At 46.1% G+C, this 15,223-nt stretch overlaps 1 protein-coding gene across 1 annotated transcript in view; it reads right to left on the bottom strand.

Annotated features, from left to right (window-relative positions):
- Positions 1–1,449: 1,449 nt before the first annotated feature.
- The window catches only part of LOC106884646 (lipase maturation factor 1-like), a 96,553-nt gene continuing 82,779 nt past the window's right edge, over positions 1,450–15,223 (bottom strand). Inside the window, exons 7-9 of the mRNA XM_014936168.1 lie at positions 2,105–2,170; positions 1,946–2,018; positions 1,450–1,502 (exon numbers count right to left, since the gene is read on the bottom strand). Coding sequence (XP_014791654.1) covers positions 1,450–1,502; positions 1,946–2,018; positions 2,105–2,170 — 192 coding nt within the window. The remainder of the gene's footprint in view (positions 1,503–1,945; positions 2,019–2,104; positions 2,171–15,223) is intronic.

The following is a 15,223-nucleotide window of genomic DNA, read 5'->3' as shown; positions in this document are numbered from 1 at the left end:
TTTTATCATCCTAATTACGAGCAGATTCCCAGCTCCCTCCCTTACCGAGCTATCTTCGGCTTCACCCTTTTCTTCCTCCCTCTGGCTGGTTGAAATCAGCAGGTGAATTTGCAGTCCTTTGTCTGTTATCGCCGATAGACAAAGTTTGGCCTCTTTCATTTTCCTTTTATTGCAGCTTCTTTTGTGTGGATTAAAATAATTGATATTGATAATGTGATCTGCCCCCTGCCCCTGTTCCCAATTACTTGCACAGGCTGGGGATCCTGCATTATGGATATGACAGGAATGGTCTTAATTAGCCTTCTGGGCTACAGAACTGATTCTGGTTTTGATTTGAAATACTTGGGATTACGCAGGCTGACTGTTGTGGGCTGGGGTCACCAGCGGAGCCGGCCAGGGGGATTCTGGGGGGCTCGCTTCGAGCTGGCTTTTCTCAGACTGCTGCCAGGTGCCCGGCAGCACATGGAGCCAAGTCCTCGGGCTGGTAGGCAAAAATGAAGGACGATTTACTGCGGCAGCCTTTATGTTTGGGATTAAGAACGACAGCACCGAAGGCTCCGCATCCAGAGTTTTACTCAGAACGAAGCAGGACACTGACGGTCCGACAAGAGCTACCCCAGCAGCAGCCTTCGTAAAGGTCACCCTTGCAGTCAGTGGGTGAAACCCCATTAAAAGTAAATCATGATAAAATATAGGAGCATTAAACTTGAAAAGGCAAATATGGCTTTCTGGACCTGCAAAATTCCATTTCAAAACATACGACCGGTTCACTTGGTCACAGAAGAGAAAGGGGAAAGTGTCAGCACCTGGGAAATGGATAGATATTTTTTTTCCTACTTTGGAAAGAGGAATCCTAATCCTGGATTAGGACTGGTACACAACTGGTGACGTGGTCCCTGGCACTCACACGCAATTCTCTTCACGCAAGGGTGGAAAGACAGAGGTACCATACGAGGGTCCCCATTTCCACAGCTCAGCGTGCCCACCCCGTAAATGTAATCCATAGGCAACACCTGGGCACATGTTCTGCAGGTCAGAGAAGTCAGGCTCTGCCGGCTTTAATTGGAGGAGGAAAATGGTTTCCAGACATGATGAAGGCCTGCTGAGAATGTCACCCCAAAGGGACATGTCCAGGGACTGAGAGCTCAGCCCTGCTGGCTGGAAATAACTGTGGGGCTGAGGCACGAAGGGGTCTCACCAACGTGGGACAAGCACAGCAGAAGGCCAAGATCTGTTAGCTGGTGCTAACAGATGCAAACGTGGGACAAGCACAGCAGAAGGCCAAGACTTTGCAGGCTGGTGCTAACAGATGCGGTGCTCACCCGCTCGTTAGATGGACATGGATTATAGATCAGAGGCAAAACAACATATTTGCCATTTTCAGTGGCTGTGATGTTCATCTGGAGGAGGGAATATGGCTTCAGCACTGCTTCCTTCATTAAAGCAGGGCTACTCGCCCAGCGCAGTGCCGCTGTACACAGCAATTTCTTTCTTTTTCAACACTGTTTATACAAAAGGCAAATGGAAAAATATAGGTAAAAAGAGAGGGGAAGCTGAGCTCGCTCTCTTTGTAATCAAAGAGGAGACAACACTCAGAGCCAGAATACAAACCACAGTTTATAATCAGGATGCAATGTAATCACCGAAACAGATGTCGAAAAGATAAAACTGCATAATTCTGAATTGCCAACGATTAGTGCTCAGCATCTTGGAGACCACTGAGATGCTCTATTTCTGTCTACAGATGTCTGCATTTTGGAAGCCTAAGCAGAGAGCGTTCAGCACAATTCTACGGGCAAGTCCTTTCTGTTCCTCTCCTGTAGAATTTTTAGAGAGGCAGCTCTCGGTGAGGCTTAGGTTTGCTCCTGAATCAGTCCATGATGGTGAGGGGAGGGAAGGAGAGAAATTGGTACTTTAGGACTGTGGTTGGGAAAAACAGCCTCACCGAGCTGGCACATGGACATCAACTGTGTTGCCAGAGACAGGCTACGATAAAGAAAGAAAACATGGAGGGCTGCCTGGCAGAAGAGAAAAGGTTAGAGAACGTTTTTCTACCAAAGTAAAGCAGACAAGAGAAACGAGTTTTAATGTGCAGATTGCTCACCTCATAGTGATAATCCATGCAAGTTAAATCTCTCCAGCAGCGATCTCCTCGAATTTTAATCAGCCCCTGGGGAAAAAAAAAAAAAGACAAAAAATACAGTCACAAATATTTCATTTTACTTTATCTTTTACATCAAGGTATTATCTCAAGATGCCAAATACTCTACTTAAGTTACAGAGAGAGCCTGTCATGGCAGGGAAGTGCAGAGGCTGGAATGACCCCCCAGAGACCCACCACATCTGCACCCCAGGCCCAGCCGTTGTCTCCGAGGGAAGAGAATGCAAGGAGAGCTCAAAACCAGGCTCAGCTGCTGGGACATTTCTGTCTAACAGACTGAAAAGTTACCTGCAGACCTAAACACAGCTGTGTTCACAATTTTAAAATCCAGACCCAATTTTCCTCCTCTTGAAAAGCCACCTCTGCTGCCTATAGAAAAGGAAATAGTGATACAGACAGGGATGGGGACCCAGCAGCCCCACCAGCCCTGAGCTGGATACAGAGATGCAATCAAAGTAATTAGAGAAACAAAAGAGGAGAAGGGGAAGGAAGCTGACAGATCTAAACACAGATGAATGCGCTAATGACAGGTCTGCTCCACCTTAGGTTAGAGGTTGGCAATGAAATGAGCAGGTATCAGAGGTTGCTGTGCAATGATATTTCAGGGCAACAAGAGGGTGAAATTTCCAAATCAGTGGGTCCATTCCAGGGCTGGCAGTAATATTGGGATTAAATTTCTTTGCCTCAGTGATGAGGAGTAGAAAGGAATCAGTCGTCCACGGCAGGAAGGACACCTGGCCAGGGATGAGCCTGCGAGCAGGAAGCCTTGCAATCAAGCTGTGCCAGCCTGAAGGTATGTGGGTTCAGCCCCGCGGCTTTGATGTATGGCGGAAAGGTCCCTGATTAGGATCACAATATCCCAAATTGAGGAAAGCTTCACTAGTCAAAAGGTTGAACCAGCTCTATCATCTGCATACAATTAGGGGGTATTTGCCTACCTCTGACATTGCCCCTAATTATAATGTTCCTGCCTTCCTCAGGAGAAAAATACAGGGAGTTTCTGCAAGGACCCATCGCTGGCTACACCAGGAGCATCCTGAAGCTTCTTTACATTCACAGTAGGGAAGATTTTCAAGACACAGGGAGATGTCCCTGCCCATAGCAGGGGGGCTGGAAATCGATGATCTCTAAGGTCCCTCCCAACCTAAACTATTTTATGATTTTAGGCTTCTAACTGGGAACAATTAGGGACCATTTCTCCTGATACAAGATATTAAAGCAATCTGATGGAAGGCTCAAGTAGCTGGTTTAGGAATGAACAAAAGATGTACTTTTCCATACAGCAAATTATTTACTTTGTGGGACCCAAAAGTTTTTTAACACAAATGTGTTCAAAAGGAATTAGACGCATTCCCAGAGGACAGGCTCGGGGTAACTTCTGAACACAACCTCCTCCCTGGAAAGTCCCTAGACCACTTGACTGCCAGGAGCTGTGAGAAGCTGCCCCAGAAGATCACTTTATGCTTTATATTTCTCCCCAAGCATCTGTTAATGGCTGCTATTGGAGACAATATAAGAAGTTAGTTGGACCCTGGGCTTAACCCAACATAGACTTTTTTTTTAAGCAAAGATCCACAAAGAATAGTTACAAGCTTATTTTGCAGGTAATAGGAAATAGGCACTCTTCTTGGTCTGAGCCTTGTACCAGGTGATGTTTAGACATATTTTTGTGAATAGGGGTGACCCCAGCAGCCTTCAACACAGCTAGGTACAGAATTAAACGATACTTGTTATCAGGCACATTGCTGAGTTCAAGCAGATTTCACCCATCTGCTGTTCGAAATTATTTTTCCTTTTCTTTCCTAGTCATAAATGGCGGGGCCATTTGTACACAATACCATCCTGTGGTCAAAGGAGAAAATACCAAATAAGACAGCACGGGCCACATGAGCTCTCAGCACCAAGTACCAGCCGCAGGAAAAGCATCACCTCAGAGGCAAATGCAAGAGATGCAACAGGGAAATTGACACCACCACAACCAGCAAGGAAGAACAAGGAGATACAGCAAGGCTAATTGTTATTTTACAGAAGTGATTGATAAGGAAGACAGCAATAAGGCAAAGGTTTCTGCGGCATCTGACACCATGGGAATGGGCACCAAAGCAGCACAGTGCAGGATCTGTCCCCCGAGGGCAGGCAGCCTGAGGGATGCTGGTACCCTGCCTGTCCCTGCTGGCCTTTGGACCTGTAAAACTCCCCAAGAGCTACACTGAAGCCTGAGCAATGGCCCTCCCAGCAGCCTCCAGAGGAAAGAGACACCTTCAAACCTTGCACACACTGTTGTCTTAATGCAAGTTGCACTGGGAACAGCTCGGGGTGGCTCCATGGACGGCTGAGATGGGTCCACACCAGGATCTCAGACCTAGAAATACTCTGTCCCAGGAGGTCCGCATCCCAGCGTCATCACAAAAGGGACACCTCCCACAAGCACCACTACCAAAAAAAAAAAAAAACCCAAGCAGAGCTGGGCCATAAAGGCACAGATAAAAGCATGATGGATGCAAAGCAGGACCATACAAAACTGGAGGGATAGGAAAACAGACCAGTGGGTATCAGTGGCTGCTCTGCAATTTTACTCTCTAGTGAGTTATTCAGCAGATCCCGTCTCTGTCCTCCATCACTCTGCGAGGCTGGTGCAGGGGAGGCAGGGACAAGACAGACTCGCTGTCAACAATCACGGCTTCATCTCTCCCTCCCGAATCATCCGCAGCTCACTCTGCCCCTCAAACCTTTTCTAAAATTACAGGATATGTTGATAGCATCTCACAGGATGTGCTGCAGCCGGCAGTCCTGTCAGTGGCAGGACAGATGCTAAGAAAGGCTCTGTGCAAGAATGCTGGAATATTAGAAAAGGACAGCTATCTTGATGACCTTCCCTCCTACCTTGCCCAAGCTGTTATCAAGCTCTATTATTCAGCAGGGATAATTAAAACAAGAATATGATAGAAGAGCACCGTACTGAAAACCAAAATCTTTCCTGCAATGAGTCACTAAGGGAGTTAATCACGTTTTGTTTACTATAAAGCTTTCAAACAGGAAAGTCACTTAAAGCTCTTAATATCAAATCTGTTTTTCAGCATAGAAAACTCCCACTCTCATTATTAGGAGGCGTTTCAAGTCTTCTATGCCCTGCTGCTGTCTTCAGGTCCACTTCCACTCCCACACTGGCAGGTGAGTTTTCCGGTTTTCAAATGAAGTTGGACTGGGAAACAAGAGCACAAAAACCTACCTGCCCTGTACCTTCATCTCTGCTGAGGACCACCATGGAAAGAGCCACAGTGGCTAAAACAATTGCTAAATAATCCTGCCGTGCAGAGTTGTGCTGCCCTGCATATGCTCACACCAGGACGAGCTCTGACAGCCCTTACTGCTCCGTGCCCGGACAGACTCTGCTTTTACATACTCTCCCTTAATTATTTGGCTTCTGCTGACATTTTTGGAAGTCAGCTCCTGTTCTCTTGAAGATGCAAATGTAGTTTGAGAAACGGTATCTGGGTCCAAGTGAGCACAGGAGGACAGAAGGGGGAGGGGAGGAAATGGGGATCCCCACATCTGCTGGAGTTTGACATGTGCTGGATTTCTTTCAGTCTGCTAACAATTCCCAATCCATTTTCAAGATTTCTCTGTGTATATTGAACCGGCCTGGACTCCACAGCTGCAGCAGATTATGCTGCCATACCACAGATCAAAGCACGGGGAAAAATCCCCATCCCCTGCTCTCAGACAGGCAGAGACTAGTGCATCTCTGATGTACCCAAACTGTCTTCTCTTTGGATGAGGAGAGGACCTGTGTGGGTCCAAAAGGAAAAGAAGCCAGAGGGTATGTGCATGGGACAACCCCATGAGACTCCAGAAGACCTGGAAGACCCTACTCTCATTTGGGTATAACCTTCAAACGTCTTGCAAGGAGTATTTTGGGGGGAAATATTGAGCAGGGTTCAAGAGGGGAACAATATGGACAAATTAAATGGAAAACATGGAAAGGAAAGAAATCATTCAGCAGCACTCTGGAGAGCAGGGCTCACAACCCTGAAAACGAACTTGTTCCTTCCTGCCACCCACAGCAGTCAGATCTCACCTCCAGCTATCTTCTGGTAGTGCTGCTTGAGCAGAAGGAAAGAGAAAGGAAGAGAAAGGAAACAGACCGACTTTAGACTCTCGTGCTGCTCAGCATTTAGTTCTACCATCGAAACCGAGCTCCATCGACCAGCCTTAGGCGGGATGGATTTAAGAACAAACCTGATGATTCGCTGCATTAAGGCTGTGTAGGAGGTAACACCTGACTCTCAGAAAGACCAGGATGGAGATGCTTTAACAAAGGAGTTTTCCTTTACTATAGGGGGGCATTTTTTGAGAGTAAGATCTGCTTGATACTTTCAAAGTCCAAGAACATATACAGGCATTTAGAACGTTCAGTAGCTTTCAGGTGGCACCTATGGGCAGCGGCTACCACAAACCTGCTGCACCAGCCTCCAGCTTAATTGCTTTTTCTCTCACATGTACAAGTTTCTAGTTTTTGTAACGAGTAAGTTCAAGGCTTGGGATGTAAATGATAGAAAGCAACAATTGCACACCCCTGTTCTTATTTTCCAGTGCTTGGTATTCTCCATGCCAAGCTTGGTCCCCCCCTTCCATCCCTCCTTACTTTAAATTCTCCCTGTGATGTTCAAGCATCTTCAGGTACCACGTGTTTTTTGATACAACATCAAAATTGACCTGTTAGCTCAGCGCTAATTAATGCTGTCAGAAGCTGGGCATGCTTACAGGTAGGCAATAAGCAGAAAAACATTTCCAAGGGCAGCTGGAAATGTTAACTCCCGAGAAACCGCTGCCGTACGTGGGGCAGGGTCTTGCCAGCCCCTGTTTACCGAGGAGCTGAGCTCCTCACTGACCCCCAGTTGTTGGGTGATAAAAAAACGACAGGTAAGTGTTCACCTGCAGCAATTCACCTTGAAGACCAGACCACACCTCAACGTACTAAACCATCCCACCTTTTATGGCCCTTTTTGAAGCATCCCGAAGATGCGAGTACAATAAGATGCCGTCAAGAAGGAAAAGTCCTTCTCATCCCACTTTCAGCTCCTTGTCCAACACAACCATCTCCCTGACTTTTTATTAAACTGGCAAAGTTATTCTGCCTGCACGGCGGGGGCTCCGTGCCAGCTGGGAACGTCATTACTCCTGGATATCTTACAACACCCCGACCACATTTCACGAGCTTGAAACACAGAGGCAAAACCTCCAGATCCCAGGCAATTTGGAACAGCACCTGACGCCACGCTGCATATGGGTCCTTGCTATTCCCAGGGCGATAGCACTGAGGAGTCAGTGTCACCAAACAGGACCCCATCGATGGGGATGCTGCACCAGGCAATTTGGAACAGCACCTGACGCCACGCTGCATATGGGTCCTTGCTATTCCCAGGGCGATAGCACTGAGGAGTCAGTGTCACCAAACAGGACCCCATCGATGGGGATGCTGCACCAAGGCAGAACAAAGCTGTGAGCCCCACGGGCACCCCACAGTATCATTTAGGTTGGAGAAGACCTTTAAGATCATCGAGTCCAACGATAAACTTAACAACACCAAGGCAGAACAAAGCTGTGAGCCCCACAGGTACCCCACAGTATCATTCAGGTTGGAGAAGACCTTTAATATCATCGAGTCCAACGATAAACTTAACACTGCAAGTCCCACCAAAACATATCCCTAACTGCCATGTCCACACGTCTTTTAAATACCTCGCACCAGCCAGGAGCAACCAATTTTATAATTTTTTTTTTTCCCCCCTTTATATGATTCACTCTTAATCGTTAGATAAAACAGGTGGGACAGGAAAATGGCTTTTAAAATTTATTTTCTTTTCCCAATGATAAAGCCAAATGCACGCTCACATGCTTACAACCCCAGGAAAAAACCAAGCACCCCCAGAAACGCCAGCTCTGTTTGCACATTGGGGGTGGGTGAAGGGACTTTCAAAGCCCTGCATATCAGAAGGGAAAGGTATTCAGCAATACAAATTAAATATAAGCTAAAGGGAAGGAAACAGGTGGCTAAGTGAACTAGCAATTGCCCTTTCACCTCTGTGGCCTTGCCTTGAATCCAGCCCTAACCAGAATTATTAAATTCATACTGATGGGATGGTGGCTACAAAGACACCGGGGTTTGATCATTTCGGCCGAGCCGGTGGCAGCCAGACCGTGCACACCAGCCCCTTCCAGTAATAAGAAAGCCTGGCCTGGGGAAGGGGAAAGTTGAGATCTTTGTCATATTAATTTACAGCTGACTGCGGCTCCAGGCCATTCTGCACACTCAGAAATCTCCTCGCGCTGCTGTCCGCATGAGAACTATAAAATGTTAACCCTGGATTGAATTAGCATCCAGAATGAAATATGTGCTCAATACCTTCTCCCCTACTAAGTTTGCTCCCTTTAGGGCACGGCTGAGGAGCGCAGGGGAGGACGGAGATGCAGCACCTGCTTGTACTTCCAAAACACCAACCTCCAGGGCTCCCAGGCTCTCACAATTACAGTGCATTAAATTCACCAGCATTTTTCACAGGGGAAGGAAAATTACGTTTAGGACCTTTTATTTATTTATTTTATTTTAATGGTGTTCAATAAAATGCCTGGTTTTAATCACCAGAACCGCTCTGGTGCGCTTTCCATCCGCCAACACTGCTCTGCCTCCATGCATTCAGTCACATATAAACAGCATTTCCCAAACTCAGCTGATGTGCTCCCTGGATACACTGCAGGTGTCACACATGACTTTTGCCACTGTACTTTTATTTTATTTGTCGGCTATAGATAATACATCAGCTACATGGAACAAGACACTATTTTGCCTCCAGCATCACCTCTAGCTTTGATAGCTTACTGTAGTGTTAAAGGAAAGACGATCACACAGACACTTGAGCAGATCCAAAAGCCAACAGAGAAAAAAAAATAAATATATTTTCCCAGCAAATTCTTAGCAAAATCCACACTGCAAAAATTCATCCTCTCGCCTGCCTGCTGCAGGACTTTACCCAGCCAGCAAGATACCAAACCAGTCCAGTTTATAAAACTGAGCTAGCCTGCTGAAAAATAGCTATTTATGGCTAATAAATTATCTTTCAAATGCAGTAGATTGTTGAATACATTTGCAAGATTTGCCAACTGGCGGCCAGGGAACTTTGGGGCTGGAAATCAAAATCACCCCTTCACTCCCACTGCATCAATTCCAGCCTCGCTTGATTGAGTAACCTCACATGCCCCTTCTCTTACCACATCACTGAAAGGGTATCCAACAAAAGGGATTTCAGGGGAAATTAAGCCATAGAGAGAAAGTTTACCAACAGCTTTTGATTTCTACATTTCAAGAGTTTGATTAAATTGTGGCAGAAATCCCAAACCTAAAGCCACAGCGCACGGTAGCACAGGGAACGTAACACGGGACTGAAGGCAGAACTGAGGGAGATGCAGGTGGTGCAACTGCTGGCTGTGTCCTCTGAAGACACCTCACTGGTTTTAGGGTACCAAAATCTGAATTTGCACTGTGGCGTGCTGGGGGTCACCTTCTCAAACCACAGAAAGGATGAAGGTGTGAAGAGAATGGGTCCTCACTTTTCTACTGCATTTTTTCAGTGAGAGGAGCGCATCTGGACACTGTATCCTCCCTGGCTCCTGCCATTAGGATTAAGCTAAACATGGAGTCACAATGACTGCCTGGTCCCTGCTACCACTGGCAGAGGGTCCATAAGGGGAACCCTCCGTGGATCTCCAGGACCTGCCCCAGACCTTCTGGATCTGCAGAAGGGCCAGAGCGTGGGAACCCTGTGGGTCCATCCCAGGGGAGGTGAAGAGGAACCATTCCATTGTGTCCACATCACTGTCACCACAGAGAACCACAGAAACCCATCTCCAATCTCCCTGCCCTGAGGGTCCTCCATCCAGCTGCCCAATGCACAACCCAAGGCTGTCATCCCACCTGGATGCTGCTCAGCCACCTCAACGGGGATGAGGGGGAACATCCTCTGGGGAAGGCCCATGATGGTCTAACCTCCAGCCCCCCTAGACCTCCTGCTCAGTTCTTGCCCCATCTCTGCCCCACAGAGATGTGCGCTGGCGACATATTTGACCTCCAGCTTTACTTCAGACCTCTCTTTCCCTCCCCTTTTCACTCTCTTTTCAATCGCCTTTCTAATTAGCTGATAACCTTGTAATTAAACCTGCCTACAAACAAAATCCACACCATCGCCCTTGCTCTCCCTCTCCCCCATCATCTCCACCAGCTCCACTTTCATCCCTGACGCCCCTTCCCCAAAAGATGAAGCCCAGGCACAAACATCAGTTCAAGAGCCACCATGGACTCACCCTCACAGACAACTCCACAAGGATTTTAAGCTTCGCGTAAGAAGCAAAACATCTCCAAAGAAGATAAACTGTTTCCTTATTTACTTGATGCCAGCAGACATGATTCAGGGACCCAGGGGTGATCCATCACCCGTCGCTGCTGAGCAGAGGAGCATCTTGCTCTGCTCGCCCCTGGGCCACGCAGCTCCTGCTCCGACACCCTCGGAGGGAGGGAAGCGGCCGAGCTCCGACACATCAAATCCTTCCTTTTCATCTTACGCAGCTCGCTCTGCCCAACTGTACCCCTTTCAGGCTGCTCTACTTTGGTGATTCAAAATGAAAAAAAAAAAAAAAAGCCTAAATAATTAAAATGTCATTCAATTTCTAAGCCGATATGAGTCACTGTTACAAAAAATATCTTAAAAATTCTTTCAGGAGTGGGGGATAATTATATTCCTCCCTATCTATTGATTTTTCTCTACAATGCAGATGTCAGATTTTCCACGGTTTTTTTTTTTTTTTTTTTTCCTTTTTTTTTTTTTTCCCCTGGAGTGAGTGTCAAGGAGGAACAAAGCGCTCTTTGAGACTTTTTCAGCCCAAAATTAATTCTGAATAAAATGGTACAGACAGGCCAATAGCACGGGAAGCCGAGAAAAAGCCTGGTGACTCAAGCTATGTCTGCAAAACCCCCTATTGATACCAGCCCTGGAGAGAAGGGTGGGGTATGGGACACCAGCGTTATAAATTTAGAGTCAATTTAAAGACCTTCTTTCTGTGTGTTCACAATACAAAAGATGGGTGAAAAAGGAAAAAAAATTTAAAAACCTCAATGAAGGGCAATCCTATATTGTAGATTTTAATTTTTCTCATAATATGAATATGAAACACTCCCAGAGAAAATCCCAAATGGTGCCTCACACTTGAGGCACTCAGCCGCCCGCCAGCCTCTGCTACCCACAGAAAATGGGATTTCGACATCTCCCAAAAGCCAAATATATACCAGTCTATTTGGAAGATAAAACCGGCTCTAATTTAGACTTCAGAAGAAGGAGCTTTACAGAGTTAAAAAAAAAAATAAAATATAATTGTTTAAGGGCTATAAGGCAGGGCTGTAAGGGGACAATCACGCTGGACCCCAGCACCTGAAGCACCCAAATCCAAGGGACCGGACACAACGCCTTTAGACCACAACAGAAATAATGAAGCATTTTGAGTTTTCCTGGTTTTATGCACCAGGCTGCCCAGCCTCTCTGTCCGCCTGCCCCAGCCTTCTGCACCTGAAAGGATGAACCTTGAGAAGTGTCAGGATTTTATTTCAACCTCAATAATGAATAACACCCTCAAATACTGCATTCACCAGAGGAAAGATGCTTGGTTGGTGCCACACGACAGCAGCAATATGGTCTGGATGGGCAAAACTGCCTCTGAACTCCACAACATTGGTTTAAGCCTTTTTTTTGTTTTCCAATGCACCTCATACCAGAAAAATATTTCATTCCCAAGACCAGCAAGGGCTTTTGGCTTTTTAAAAATTCAATACATTTTCTATGGTCCTTTTATGCCTCAAGGCTCATGTTATGGTTATTGAAATTGTTTGCATACTTTTAAATATTTGCATAATTTATGAGCCCAAGTCTTCAACTGCAGCGTGCCCTGGCGCAGGGTTTGCCATCAACCGTGCTGGTGGCAGAGCCTGGATTTGGGCCAGACCTACCCAGACCCTCCGCATGAAGCCCCCTCTCCCACCCCAGGCTCTGCTGGAGGGTTCCAGCTCCATGGCACAGGAAGGATGATCCGGATGACCCGTGTTTCAGAGGGGGGTTTGTTCCTTCCTTTTAGAAATGCCACACAGGGAAGATGTGACACAGGTATTAGGCTTTTGGGGAACTTTTTTCTACAACTCTGACAGTAGCAAATGAATGGCTTTAAGAAGAGCTGCACCTGATGTTCATCCAAACCTCTCATTAATGATCAGGCACTACTTCAGCTCTCTCCTGCTTCTTCCGTGAACAGAGAGAGAAATAACAGGCTTCAATTCCTCTTCCTTAGCCAAAGAATGACAAGCTTATGCTCCTCAGATGACACAGCTATTTAAATAACTTTATTCCGTACCCTGTGCATCATTTCAGAGCCCACAGTCAGCCCTATTCAGCTCCAAGTCTGTGCCAAGATGATGGGACTTCCCCATTACTTCTGGTCCAACATCAGCAGGTTGTAGGACAAGGCTCCAGATTCTCTGGAACAACCCACCTTCAGGTGAACAAACCCCACCTGCCTGGTACCCCCCTGCACAGGCAGGGATGAGCTCTGAGGACCGAAAGCCCACAGGACAGGTCCCACCTGCAGAAAAGATGAACATCTAGATTCTGCTGCAATGGGCACAGGTTGATCCAGCACAAAACCTAAACTGGAGTCACCACCAAACGCAACCGCAAAGCACCTCAACTCGATGGGCTGAAAAACGCTTTTCTGAAGGAGAAGTCACCAGTGTTGATTTTTGTTTTGTCTTATTTGTTGCTGCTTTTTCCCCCCAGCTCCCAGAAAGACCCTTTGAGAAGCCACCATGGCTGCAACCAGCATCTGATTGACTTTGAAGACAGCGCTGCAAGGAGTGGGTGAAAGGGATTTTGAAAAGTACTTGGCATTAGCGGCTCCCAGCCTTTTACAGCCACCGAAGGAACAACAAGTCTTCCTGCCAAGGGCTATTACTAGACAAATGGAGAGAGATCAGAGGCACAAAGGAGGTTGCTAAGGAGTCAAGTGTGGGATCCCTGCAGAGAGGAGGAGGGCTGCAGCTGGGACGGCAAAGGTCAGAACATTGCAGACATCATTTTCCAAAAATTCCCATGAAGCCCCGGCGCGGGAGTCGGGAGCCTGGCCCCGCCGCGCTCGCCTATGAATAATGAGAAAGCCATAAAAGAAAGCTCCCTTTCTTCCCTCCTACCCACGCTAATGTAATAAAACAAATTAGAATAATTATTCTCAATTTCAGAGCCATAATGCCCAGGATCAGGGCACGCTTGTCACTGAAATGACAACTACATCCGTTTGATTCTTCTTTTTTCTTTTTTTATATTTACAGAGATCGTTTAAATTCCAACTTCTATTTCATTACATCTAATGTAATTTTACTACAGGCATCCAGATTCTGTTTGCTTCAAAGTCTTCATTATTTTTGCCAGAAAGTTCATCTCCCTTATTAGCTAATCACATCCCCACCCTTTCCAGTAACCTTTAAAATGCCACCCACGTTATGACACTTTTAACAGAATCCAAGCAAAACCAAAACAAGAAAAAAAAAAAATGAAGAGTTTAACATGAACCACTAGTTTCTAAAATAATTTGCTGCAGTTGGTTAAAAGAAACATTTTTTCTAATTGTTAAAATAAAAATTAATAATATAAAAAATATTAAATACCTAACGACATACGAATAATCTGGAAATAATTGATGCTTTCTCTGTGAAAACACATCTCTGTGTGAAAGATGGGCACCATTTACTAGGAAACAATGATGAGAATTTGGTGGAAGAATTTATTGCTAATTATTATAAATCTTTTTGCACTATTTCTTTCCCAAGACTACCACTTTAAATGATTTTTTTTTTCCCTGTAGAAGGGGAAACATATCTTTTGTGTAGACTTGAAATGCCAGAGGATTTAAATTATTTTCTAAGTCTCTGCCTGCCAAGAAATGCTCCGGGACTCCTCTGTTCTGCAGCAGCTTCTCCTGAGGATGTACTCGAACAGCTCGGAGAGGCAGAGCTCGGGCTTTGGGGGGGGTTCAGCGTGTAGTTACATTCAGAAAGGGAAATCCAATAAGTGGAAAATAAAAATAAAGAGAAATTTTGTTTCCAGAAAGTAAACCAAGGGGAGGGACTGCAAAGTCACGAATCACAACTTGAAAAGATGCACTTGGGTTTCCCTCAATTCCCCCTGTGCCCATCAGGACCTTCCACATGAGGTGCCCTGCATAAGGAGTATGAGGGGGCAATTCCTGGGGAGGGATCTCCAATAGGGGAAGATAAGGGGGAGAAGAAAACCCCTTCCCTGGGTGATGCCATCCCCTCTTGGGTCATCAGCCTGGCAAGCAGGGAGCAGCCCCTGCATCAGTTTTAAGGGCATTGCACAAGGAAGACGTCAAGGACACGGCACACACAGCAGATTATTGTATAAAAACACACACATATTATAAATATTATTATTATATTATTACATAACACACATATTAAAGGATCTAATTCCCAGGGAAAACATGAGGCTTGGGTTTAAGCTGCCTGGGCTCACGGCCCCGGCCGGGGAGTGGAGCCTGCGGGGCACAGACCCATCTGCACACAGACCCCGGAGTCCTCCCAACCCCAACACCTGCATCAGCCAGTGATAGATTGGCAGCTTTAAATCTGAATTTCCTTGCTTTGGGCACTTTTAAATTAAAGTGGTAATGTGCTTTAAATCCTGTTTCCCTGCTTTTTCACTACACTCTTCAATCCTTTCCTCCAGAAACTAATCAAGATGTCTCAGACTCACTTATACTCTGCTCCAGCCACCTTCCCTGGTAACTTATTCCATATGTCTCTGATCCTTTGCAAGACACAGCTCCACCTTAATTCCCTGTTTACTTCCAGTTTCCCAACGTGCTGTTACACCCCCGGTGCTTGAATCCTCTCCACCTCCCCGTTACATCTCCGGTAGTGATAATTATTTGTACAGAACGTCACATCATCAA

Source organism: Calidris pugnax, unplaced genomic scaffold, assembly GCF_001431845.1.
Source record: "Calidris pugnax isolate Ruff unplaced genomic scaffold, ASM143184v1 scaffold17, whole genome shotgun sequence".
Lineage (NCBI taxonomy): Eukaryota > Metazoa > Chordata > Aves > Charadriiformes > Scolopacidae > Calidris > Calidris pugnax.
The sequence above is the reverse complement of the archived record's forward strand: the minus strand, read 5'-3'. Positions and strand labels throughout refer to the sequence as shown.